Source organism: Coregonus clupeaformis, chromosome 15 (genome assembly GCF_020615455.1).
Source record: "Coregonus clupeaformis isolate EN_2021a chromosome 15, ASM2061545v1, whole genome shotgun sequence".
In the NCBI taxonomy this organism is placed as follows: Eukaryota; Metazoa; Chordata; class Actinopteri; order Salmoniformes; family Salmonidae; genus Coregonus; species Coregonus clupeaformis.
The window spans coordinates 20,490,247-20,502,799 of NC_059206.1; the positions used below are offsets into that span (position 1 = coordinate 20,490,247).

Consider the following 12,553-nt stretch of genomic DNA (forward strand, 5'->3'; position numbering starts at 1 on the left):
AACACACTCTCATACTGCTGAGTAGTCTATACGCACGCACCCAGACAGACAGACACTACCACACAGTTTGACCCTGCTGCATCTCTCCCTCAGAACATGACGAGTGTGCCAGTGGGCAGCGGTCCTGTGACGACAATGCCATCTGCACCAACACCATCAGAGGCCACCTGTGCACCTGTAAGCCTGGCTATGTGGGGAACGGCTCCATCTGCACAGGTAAGGCCTCACCCTCCATGCCTCTCTACCCCCTCTCTACCTCTCTCTAACCCTCCTGAGCTCCATCGGTACCCCTACCCCCTACTCTGGACATCCACAACCTCCTCCCTTTTTCCTCTTCTCTCCTCATCTGCAGAGGAAAGGTTCGCCCCTCCTTGCCCCTCTCTAACCATCTACACCAGGGGGGTCAAACTCATTTTGCCCAACTGGCCGGATTCAGTCTTCGACCAAGGTCCGGAGGGCAATACTTAAAATATATCATATTACTTCACCGTCAAAATGTGCAACTAATGTTCCTCTTTCCATTGCTTTTGGAATTTCGACGCTCCCTGATTGTCTAGCTTTTGTTTTATATACACTGCTGGTAAAAAGTTTTAGAACACCTACTCATTCAAGGGTTTTTCTTTATTTTTACTATTTTCTACATTGTAGAATAATAGTGAAGACATCGACACTATGAAATAACACATATGGAATCATGTAGTAACCAAAAAAGTGTTAAACAAATCAAACTATATTTTATATTTGAGATTCTTCTAAAAGCCACCCTTTGCCTTGATGACAGCTTTGCACACTCTTGGCATTTTCTGAACCAGCTTCATGAGGTAATCACCTGGAATGTATTTCAATTAACAGGTGTGCCATCTTAAAAGTTAATTTGTGGAATTTCTTTCCTTCTTAATACGTTTGAGCCAATCAGTTGTGTTGTGACAAGGTAGGGGGGATAGAATGGGATGTATAGACAATATGGACAGTATGTGGATAGAATATGTAGTATATCTGAAGAATACGTAGGATAGACTAGTATATGTACAAAAATAGTTGAATAGGATGTCCTTCTCTAGAATACAGTACATACATATGAAATGGGTAAACAGTATGTAAACATTATTAAAGTGACCAGTGTTACATTATTAAAGTGACCAGTGTACCATGTGTATGTACATAAGGCAGCAGCCTCTAAGGTGCAGGGTTGAGTAACCGGGTGTAGCCTGCTAGTGACAGTGACTAAGTTCAAGGCAGTGTACTGGGAGGAGGCCGGCTAGTGATGGCTATTTAACAGTCTAATGGCGTTGAGGTCCCAGCTTTGATACACCTGTACTGACCTCGCCTTCTGGATGATAGCGGGTTGAACAGGCCATGGTTTGTGTGGCTGGGGTCCTTGATGATCTTCTTGGCCTTCCTGTGACACCGGGTGCTGTAGATATCCTGGAGGGCAGGCAGTGTGCCCCCAGCGATGCATTGAGCAGACCGCACCAGGTGTGTGTCTTTCCAAATCATGTCCAATCAATTGAATTTACCACAGGTGGACTCCAATCAAGTTGTAGAAACATCTCAAACATTTCGAGTCTCATAGCAAAGGGTCTGAATACTTAAGTAAAGAAGGTATTTCTGTTTTTAATTTGGTTTACATTTGCAAACATTTCTAAAAATCTGTCTTTGCTTTGTCATTATGGGGTATTTTGTGTAGATTGATGAGATTTGTATTTATTTAATCAATTTCAGAATAAGGCTGTAACATAACAAAATGTGGAAAAAGGGAAGAGGTCTGAATACTTTCCGAATGCACTGTATGGGTGTTTTTATAAACTGGCGACCACGAGTCTCAGGCAAGGAAAACACCTCTCCTCTTCTCATCCTTTTCCCTTTTTCTTAACTCTCCTCTTCTAATCTCGCTCTATTAATCTTGTTCTGTCTCCAAGTAAAATAAACACAGTCCTCTCTTCTCTTCCTCTCCTCCCTCACTCTTTCGCTCTAGAACTGTATCGCTGTCTGTCCCCTGTGTCAACCAAATAAGTGTGTAATTAGAGTGCAGAATAGAGGGAATTCTCTTTATTTGGGAGTAAGACAGGTGTGTTTGTGCGCGCGTGTGTGTATCACACCTGTCGTCTCACCACCACCTCCCCGTGTCCCTCTGTAATAGAGAGGCATTAGGATGGGAGGCAGGTGGAAGGCAGGTCCAGGGAGAGATCAATGCAATTTGCAAAGTGCCTTCCAGACAATTTCTATGCTGGATTGTCTCCAACCCCACCAACACCAGGCACACAACAGCTCCTGAATTTCTTTTGAAACAAAAGTGCCATCGAACAACTTTACTGCCACCTCCACATTTTTCACTCTGGAAATCATGAGTAATATGCAAATGTCCAACTGGGGGAAAATGGTGTGTTGCTCAGAGAAAAACGCATAGAACAATGACTTGAATATGAAATGCACTCCTACCAGCTCAGAGAAAGACCGTTCCAACTACACACTAACTGATCATATCTATGTTTATATTTACGATAAATCATGTCAAATTTGCTTCAAATGGCCCAGTATTTTAAATAATGAGATTAATTATTCCCCAGCCAATTAGTATTCTATGGAGACAGAGTTGTAGGAACTATTCTCAATTTTCACTGTCCCCTCCGGGAATTCATTATCGTGTGATGGCCCTATCGTTGGCCAATCGACCAGGAGAGTCTCTCCTCAGTCTGATCATACATCATCACTGTGCTCTTAGAAATGAATAAATGAGTCACAGATCTGGGCTAGGTCCCGAGTCTGTCCCTGCTAATATTGTCGGTCACTGTGTAGCCGATGTGAAATGGTTATCGGAGTGTTAGTAGCGTTCAATCTCAGACATATCCTGCTCTGAGACCTAGAAGTAGTTGTTTCCCTTGCTCTGCATGAGCCACAGCTTTTGTGGCGTTACTAGTAATGCTTCTTCATGGTGACATGTCAATGTGTTCAGAGGTTCCCTGGTTCGAGACCAGAGAGGGACAGAAGAGGTAAGGTGGTAGGAATGTAGCTAGCATAATGTCCCTGCTAATATAGAAGAGGTAAGCATGTAACTAGGGAAAGGGTGTACCTACTGTAGTCAGTCACTGAATGCATTCAACCGAAATGTGTATTCCTCATTTAACGTCATCGGTGCCCAGGGAGCACTTGTTGGGGGTTAACTGCCTTGCTCAAGGGCAGAACGGCAGATTTATTCCCACCTTGCCAGCTCTGGGATTCAAACCAGCAACCTTTCAGTTACTGGCCTGATGCTCTTAACTGTTAGGTTACCTGTCGCCCCTGTTAACGCTAATGCAAAAGAGGTAAACAGGTAGTAATGTTGCTAACATAGCATCCTTACTAATCCTAACAAAGAGGTATGCTGGTTGTACTGTAGCTAGCTAAGCCTCGTGCTGTGACTCCACCTTCCCTGTGTCTAACGATAGAGGTGTATGAATAGAGGAGGTAAACTGGTTAACTAAAGAGAGAATATTTATCCACTCTTGGAGGACAATGGAAGACTGTTTCAGAAGGCAGAGGCTGCGAGACCGGATCGAACTGCCCCGTCTTGTCTTGCCATTCTGTATCCATGATTCCACTCAATTTTCTATTGTGCAATACAACACTTTACATTCACCTGTAATGAGCATGAATACTGTATCTCATTCAAATGACATGTTGCACTATATGACATCATTGGTCCATCCTTTTCATCTATAATGTCTAAGATCAGACCAGGACAGCTCTGTACAGATGGAGATGTATGTGGTCCATGAACTAAGTGGGTAAAAAGCACTCAGCTCCATCTCATTCTTATACTTATCTGCAGCTCTTACAGCTGCAGCCTTTTCTTCAGCTATTCTCCAGCGAGTATTGTTGAAAACGGTAGATTCTTCTTTCTGTTTAACTCTTCTTTCCTCTTGCTTTAGGAGTCTTTGGTTCACAAGATAAGGCAGAGACCAGGGCCACGATATCGATTCACATTCATATTTCACCATAAGTACAGGAGGCTGCCGCTTCCCATATCTTGTCAACCCATTCTGCCGCATCTTTAGAAAACCACCATTCTCTGGTAAAGACTTGATTTGTGCAAGGCTGAGTACCATAGGGATTGCCCACAGAGGCCAACCTATTAGATTTCCCCAGAAACACAGACCTGCCTGCCTGTCTGCCGGTGAGGTGTAATGTAGCTCTACAGTAGAGCGCACTGGGCTTATTTCCTCCTTCTGCAGGCTCTTCTTGGACCTTTGCCTCTAAGATCTCAGGGGAGTGAAGTGTGCAGTCTCTTTCCCTCTAAATAAGGCAGATGTGCTCTGCAGAATCAATCTGTCTGCCTTCATTGGCCCAGTTCTGCTCCCAGACACTGCATGGTGATTAAATTGCACCTCAGATCCGTATTACTGGAGAGTAATTATGAATTGTATTGTTGGTCTTCCTAGTGACTCTACCAGTACAATTTATTTTTTCAGCCAGCTGATATGATGGAATTGACAGAATAGGGAGATTGTAAAAGACTATAGCAAGTGTATGAACTAAACCAATGCAATGCCTTTAGCATGGCTATAGGCAAGGCTTATGCGTATCTGTGAAAGAAAAAGATAAAAGACAGTTATGTATAGGTTGTTTACATATGCATACACACGTACACACACAAACAAACATGCAGGCACACACACAAATTGCTCCTCCCCCTCATACCCACTGTCACAGAGATGATTGCTGGTTCACATAAAGCTTGGCCTCCACCACAAGAGCCAGTTAACTGTTATTGATCCTGAAAGGGTTGAGAAGACACCACATACATGGAAATTAGAAGCTTTAACTGGTCCCATGTGGCTCAGTTGGTAGAACATGGCGCTTGCAATGTGAGGGTTGTGGGTTTGATTCCCATGGTGAAAAGTTAAATACAGTGGGGGAAAAAAGTATTTAGTCAGCCACCAATTGTGCAAGTTCTCCCACTTAAAAAGATGAGAGAGGCCTGTAATTATCATCATAGGTACACGTCAACTATGACAGACAAAATGAGAAAAGAAAATCCAGAAAATCACATTGTAGGATTGTTAATGATTTTATTTGCAAATTATGGTGGAAAATAAGTATTTGGTCAATAACAAAAGTTTCTCAATACTTTGTTATATACCCTTTGTTGGCAATGACACAGGTCAAACGTTTTCTGTAAGTCTTCACAAGGTTTTCACACACTGTTGCTGGTATTTTGGCCCATTCCTCCATGCAGATCTCCTCTAGAGCAGTGATGTTTTGGGGCTGTTGCTGGGCAACACAGACTTTCAACTCCCTCCAAAGATTTTCTATGGGGTTGAGATCTGGAGACTGGCTAGGCCACTCCAGGACCTTGAAATGCTTCTTACGAAGCCACTCCTTCGTTGCCCGGGCGGTGTGTTTGGGATCATTGTCATGCTGAAAGACCCAGCCACATTTCATCTTCAATGCCCTTGCTGATGGAAGGAGGTTTTTACTCAAAATCTCACGATACATGGCCCCATTCATTCTTTCCTTTACACGGATCAGTCATCCTGGTCCCTTTGCTGAAAAACAGCCCCAAAGCATGATGTTTCCACCCCCATGCTTCACAGTAGGTAAGGTGTTCTTTGGATGCAACTCGGCATTCTTTGTCCTCCAAACACGACGAGTTGAGTTTTTACCAAAAAGTTCTATTTTGGTTTCATCTGACCATATGACATTCTCCCAATCCTCTTCTGGATCATCCAAATGCACTCTAGCAAACTTCAGACGGGCCTGGACATGTACTGGCTTAAGCAGGGGGACACGTCTGGCACTGCAGGATTTGAGTCCCTGGCGGCGTAGTGTGTTACTGATGGTAGGCTTTGTTACTTTGGTCCCAGCTCTCTGCAGGTCATTCACTAGGTGAACGTGTGGTTCTGGGATTTTTGCTCACCGTTCTTGTGATCATTTTGACCCCACGGGGTGAGATCTTGCGTGGAGCCCCAGATCGAGGGAGATTATTAGTGGTCTTGTATGTCTTCCATTTCCTAATAATTGCTCCCACAGTTAATTTCTTCAAACCAAGCTGCTTACCTATTGCAGATTCAGTCTTCCCAGCCTGGTGCAGGTCTACAATTTTGTTTCTGGTGTCTTTTGACAGCTCTTTGGTCTTGGCCATAGTGGAGTTTGGAGTGTGACTGTTTGAGGTTGTGGACAGGTGTCTTTTATACTGATAACAAGTTCAAACAGGTGCCATTAATACAGGTAACGAGTGGAGGACAGAGGAGCCTCTTAAAGAAGAAGTTACAGGTCTGTGAGAGCCAGAAATCTTGCTTGTTTGTAGGTGACCAAATACTTATTTTCCACCATAATTTGCAAATAAATTCATAAAAAATCCTACAATGTGATTTTCTGGAATTTTTTTCTCAATTTGTCTGTCATAGTTGACGTGTACCTATGATGAAAATTACAGGCCTCTCTCATCTTTTTAAGTGGGAGAACTTGCACAATTGGTGGCTGACTAAATACTTTTTTTCCTCACTGTAAATGTATGCACTAATTACTGTATGTCTCTGGAAGCGAGCATTTTCTCAAATGTATTGTAAATGTTGAACTCCTTCTCTCTGTCTATCACCCTTTCTTTCTCTCTTTCCTCTTACTGTCTCTTTCTCCCTCCATCTGTCTATCTCTCCCTCACTCTCTTCTTCCTCTCTCCATCGTCATGTTATCCTCAGAGGAGCAGCGAGTGTGCCATTACGTAAAACCCCAGCACACAACAATAGGCGGGCCACTGAAGTTCAATCAGAGCCCAGCTAAAGATTATAGATCAGTATTGTCACCAGCTTCCCGCTTAATGAACAGAGGCGCCTTGTAAATCCTTTTGTCGGCTGCAAAATGAGCTCCCTAATCTTGTTAATGGTCTTTCTCTTTCTCGAGGACCAGTTTGTTGTACACAAAAGAGGTTTTTAAAAAGAGAGGATTTCAGCGGGGCCTAAACACTGGCTTAGAGAACAATGGGAGATGGCTGCTCTTTTCTCATCTATCTGAGCTAATAACATGCGACTGTGTTAGAATAGTCTAACCACGTGCCGTAGTGGTGTGATACTGAGGGTAATGATGTTCTCTGCATTGGGGGAAATGGAGGGAGGGAGAAAGGGAGGGAGGGAGAAAGGGAGGGAGGGAGAAAGGGAGGGAGGGAGGAGGAGTGTCGGAATAGGAGATGATGCTGTTCTTGTTTCCCTGCAATATTTATTTTTCAAAATTTGGCAGGACGGTAGGAAAACACTGTAAGTTGTGCTGTTCAGATCCGCGCTGGATGCCATGGTGGAAAGCATGCATGATTAATTGGAAAATGTAAAAAATGTGGCACTAATGATCAAAACAACAATTTTTTGCCTTATGCTGCTGCAGTGGCGCAAAGAAGAGTGTCTACAGTCATCATCTCAGATCCTATTCCTTACAGAACGGCAATTACGTCCCAAATGGCACCGTATTCCCTATACAGTGCACTACTTTGGACCAGGACCCATCGGGCTTTGGTCAACAATAGTGCACTATATAGGGAATACGGTGACATTTGGGACACAGTCGGCATCAGATGGAAGCTTCTTGTGTGTGTGTGTGCTTGCGTGCACGTGTGTGTGTGTACTGTGTGTGTGTGTGTGTGTGTGTGTGTGTGTGTCTGGATCTTGAGGTTTACACAGGACTCTATATATTGGGTGTTTATTCTTTATTTCTTTAGAGTCTAAAACATTGGGGGGGGTGTGCTATGGAATTGTTTTATACTGAACAAAAATATAAATGCAACATGTAACAATTTTAAGGATTTTACTGAGTTACAGTTCATATAAGGAAATCAATCAATTGAAATAAATTCATTAGGCCGTAATCTACCTTGGAGGGCATAGGCCCACCCACTTGGGAGCCAGGCCCACCCACTGGGGAGCCTGGCCCAGCCAATCAGAATTAGTTTTTCCCCACAAAAGGGCTGGTCTCAGACGATCCCGCAGGTGAAGAAGCCTGATGTGGAGGTCCTGGGCTGGTGTGGTTACACATGGTCTGCGGTAGTGAGGCCGGTTGGACGGACTACCAAATTCTTTAAAATGACATTGGAAGCGGCTTATGGTAGAGAAATTAACATTAAATTCTCTGGTAACAGCTCTGGTGGACATTCCTGCAGTGAGCATGTCGATTGCACACTTCCTCAAAACTTCAGACATCTGTAGCATTGTGTTGTATGACAAGACTGCACATTTAAAAATTGCCTTTTATTTTACATTTTAGTCATTTAGCAGACACTCTTATCCAGAGCGACTTACAGTTAGTGAGGGCATTATTTTTTTTTTCATACTGGTCCCCTGTGGGATTCGAACCCACAACCCTGGCGTTGCAAGCACCATGATCTACCAACTGAGCTACACGGGACTTTTATTGTCCCCAGCACAAGGTGCACCTGTGTAATGATCATGCAGTTGAATCAGCTTCTTGATATGCCTCACCTAGGATGCCTCACCACCTGTCAGGTGGATGGATTATCTTGGCAAAGGAGAAATTCTCACTAACAGGGATGTGAACAAATTTGTTCACACAATTTTAGAAAAATAAGCTTTTTGTGCGTATGGAAAATTGCGGGGATCTTTTATTTCAGCTCATGAAACATTGGACCAACACCTTTTATGTTGCGTTTTATATTTTTGTTCAGTATAAGATGGTCATACCATGGATCATTTAGCTATTTGAGTTTGAATTTTAGAACCCCTTTAGGTATAAAAAATATATATATACTAATTATTGTATGTTGTTGTTGCTTTAGGTTCAGTGAGATAAATCTGAGATTTCCTTATATGTGCTCACAGAATGTTCCTCCTGTACAAAAACAGTTTAACAGTCCCTACGATGTAATGCGTAGCCTGTAGTTACCAAACATACATCTGTACATTTGATTTTACAGCGAAATACCCATTATAACCATTTTAATGGCATAGAAAAGAAGAAGAAAAATTTCACAGTATGCTTCAAGAATAGATGAACATGTCATGAGTCCTTCAGTTAGATACATTGTCCAGAAAACGTGTTTAAGTGTCCTTTAAACTATTGGTGCTACGTTCAAGCTGTTTTGAAATGGTTAAAATATTGAAGTGTTGATGAATAATCAATAACCAAGCAGTAAGCTATACATGCAAAGTAATTAATTAACAATTAACCACCTATGAATCAGCAATGAAAGAGTAATGGATCAACAATAACAGTTTGAAAACAGTGATTGATCATTATGATACACAGGATCAGTTTTTAGAGTCAATGTTCAAACAAGCTACACTATTTAATTAATTGTTTTGTAAATTGGCAAAAAATATTAAACTGTGATCATACCTGATTACCAATTGGTAGCTTAATCATTTAAGCAATCTACTCCAATTGCAAGTGTGGAGGGAAGTCAGTTGGCTGCAAAAAATTATCATATGCTGTGGTGCTATCAACTTTTCGCCACCAGAGAGAGGACGTGAGCTGTCCAACTGGGTCGATGACTACCACACACTGGGGTGTGCATCACCCGTGCGACACAAGGGTATACCCGGAAATCAAGTGAGATTTAATTAAGGACTTCTGTCGTAAGAGAGAGAGTGTGTCTCCTTGACACTGAATTTAGCACTCTGGCTAATTATTTAGGCTCTGAGAGATCTCAAAATATGAGAACAGGAAAAATTCCAAGGCCCTGTGCCTTTACCAACACGATGTGAGCATTAGCTCGTTATGGCATTTTTAGACCTCACGGCGGAGGCAATACCGTTCTTTTATAGCTCAATGGCTATAAATTCACACATACCCAGCTTCCTCTTTGTACCAGAACCATATATCTCCTTGGCAAGGGATGAAATGGAGAATACATGTTCCCTTTTGCTTAAGCTTAGCGTCTTGCAGTTGTTTTGTGACAATATTCAACCTTCATTTACCTTTAATTTTTTTTGAGACACAGTCAATCCAATTTATTAAGATTCCAGTGTCATGCACTCCCTACCGGTCACCAAAATAAGGTTTTTAGCCATGCTTTTAACAAATCATTGGGGAAATAATATTCCTAGATCACCCGAGCAAGAATGGAGGCAGGAATGGATCACCCCTCTATCGAATGTAACAGGGTAGATGGCTCATGTGGCTCATGTTCAACACTTTGGCCAAAAAATTGTTTTAAAACTGGAACATGCAGTTCAAATCCAATCAAATTATGTTTGTCACATGCGCCGAATACAACAGGTGTAGACCTTACCGCGAAATGCTTACTTACAAGCCTTTAACCAACAATGCAGTTCAAGAAATAGAGTTAAGAAGATATTTACTAAATAAACTAAAGTAAAAAATAAATAAATAAATAACCTAACAATAACGAGGCTATATACAGGGGGTACCGGTACCAAGTCAATGTGCGGGGGTACAGGTTAGTCGAGTTAATTTGTACATGTAGGTAGGGGTAAAGTGACTATGCATAGATAATAAACAGAGAGTAGCAGCAGTGGAAAAACAAAGGGTGGGGGGTGTCAATGTAAATAGTTTGGGTGGCCATTTGATAAATTGTTCAGCAGACTTATGGTTTGGGGGTAGAAGCTATTAAGGAGCCTTTTGGACCTAGACTTGGCGTTTCCGATGCAGAGCAGTAGCCATACCAGGCGGTGATGCAATTGGTCAGGATGCTCTTGATGGTGCAGCTGTATAACTTTTTGAGGATCTGCGGACCCATGCCAAATCTTTTCAGGGGGAAAAGGTGTGGTCGTGCCCTCTTCACGACTGTCTTGGTGTGTTTGGACCATGATAGAACTTGAAACTCTCGACCCGCTCCACTACAGCCCCGTCAATGTTAATGGGGGGCCTGTTCGGCCCTCCTTTTCCTGTAGTCCACGATCAGCTCCTTTGTCTTTCTCACATTGAGGGAGAGATTGTTGTCCTGGCACCACACTGCCAGGTCTCTGACCTCCTCCCTATAGGCTGTCTCATCGTTGTCGGTGATCAGGCCTACCACTGTTGTGTCGTCTCTCTCTATATCGCTCAGATATAGGACAGACACTTCAGAACAAACTTCCCTTTGTTTGTTTTTTGGGGGGTGGGATTCTGTTGTTCCATTTAGTGAGTCTGTTATTCAATGTGTTTGTAAGGGCTAATAGCAGTAAGGCCAAATATTATTTTTACATACAGTATTTTCTTTTGATACTTCAAGGGGTCTTAAAATCCAAAATCAAATACACTACATGACCGAAAGTATGTGGGACACCTGCTTGTCGAACATCTCATTCCAAAATCATGGCCATTAATTTGGAGTTGGTCCCCCCTTTGCTGCTATAACAGCCTCCACTCTTCTGGGAAAGTTTTTCACTAGATGTTGGAACATTGCTGTGGGGATTTGCTTCCATTTAGCCACAAGAGCATTAGTGAGGTCGGGCACTGATGCTGGGTGATTAGGCCTGGCTCGCATTTGGCGTTCCAATTCATCCCAAAGGTGTTAGATGGGGTTGAGGTCAGGGCTCTGAGCAGGCCAGTCAAGTTCTTCCACACTGATCTTGACAAACCATTTCTATATGGACCTCGCTTTGTGCACGGGGCATTGTCATGCTGAAACAGGAAAGGGCCTTCCCCAAACTGTTGCCACAAAGTTTGAAGCATAGAATTGTCTAGAATGTCATTGTACGCTTCAATTGAACTAAGGGGCCTAGCCCGAATCATGAAGAACAGCCCCAGACCATTATTTCTCCTCCACCAAATTATACAGTTGGCACTATGCATTGGGGCAGGTAGCGTTTTCCTGGCATCCGCCAAACCCAGATTAGTTCGTCGGACTACCAGATGGTGAGGCGTGATTCATCACTCCAGAGAACACGTTTCCACTGCTCCAAAGTCCAATGGCGGCGAGCTTTACACCACTCCAGCCGACGCTTGGCATTGTGCATGGTGATCTTAGGCTTGTGTGCGGCTGCTCGGCCATGGAAACCCATTTCATTAAGCTTTCATGAAGCTCCCAACTAACAGTTATTGCTTTCAGAGGCAGTTTGGAACTCGCTATTGAGTGTTGCAACTGACGACAGAAGATTTTTACGCACTACGCGCTTCAGCACTCGGCGATCCCATTATGTGAGCTTTTGTGGCTTGCCACTTCGCGGCTGAGCCATTGTTGCTCCTAGACATTTCCACTTCACAATAACAGCATTTACAGTTGACCGGGGCAGCTCTAGCAGGGCAGGCATTTTATGAACTGACTTGTTGGAAAGGTGGCATCATATGACGGTGCCACGTTGAAAGTCACTGAGGTCTTCAGTAAGGCCATTCTACTGCCAATGTTTGTCTATGGAGATTGCATGACTGTGTGCTCGATTGTATAAACCTGTCAGCAACGGGTGTGGCTGAAATAGTTGTATCCACTAATTTGAAGGGGTGTCCACATAATTTTGTATATATAGTGTAGCACATTGATCCTTGGTATGAGCTTAAAACAATTCCTACACCACCCGGTGCTGGAAAGTAGTTTAAAACAGTGAGCTTGGTGCATTCAGCATGTCAACACTTCTTACAAAAACAAGTAGTGATGAAGTGAATCTCTCCTCTACTTTGAGCCATGAGAGATTGA

The 12,553-nt window shown here is 43.0% G+C and overlaps 1 protein-coding gene across 1 annotated transcript in view; it reads left to right on the forward strand.

Moving 5' to 3' along the window:
- LOC121582250 (protein kinase C-binding protein NELL1-like) overlaps positions 1-12,553 on the forward strand; it is a 604,927-nt gene that overhangs the window by 520,209 nt on the left and 72,165 nt on the right. Inside the window, exon 14 of the mRNA XM_041897923.1 lies at positions 94-216. Coding sequence (XP_041753857.1) covers positions 94-216 — 123 coding nt within the window. The remainder of the gene's footprint in view (positions 1-93; positions 217-12,553) is intronic.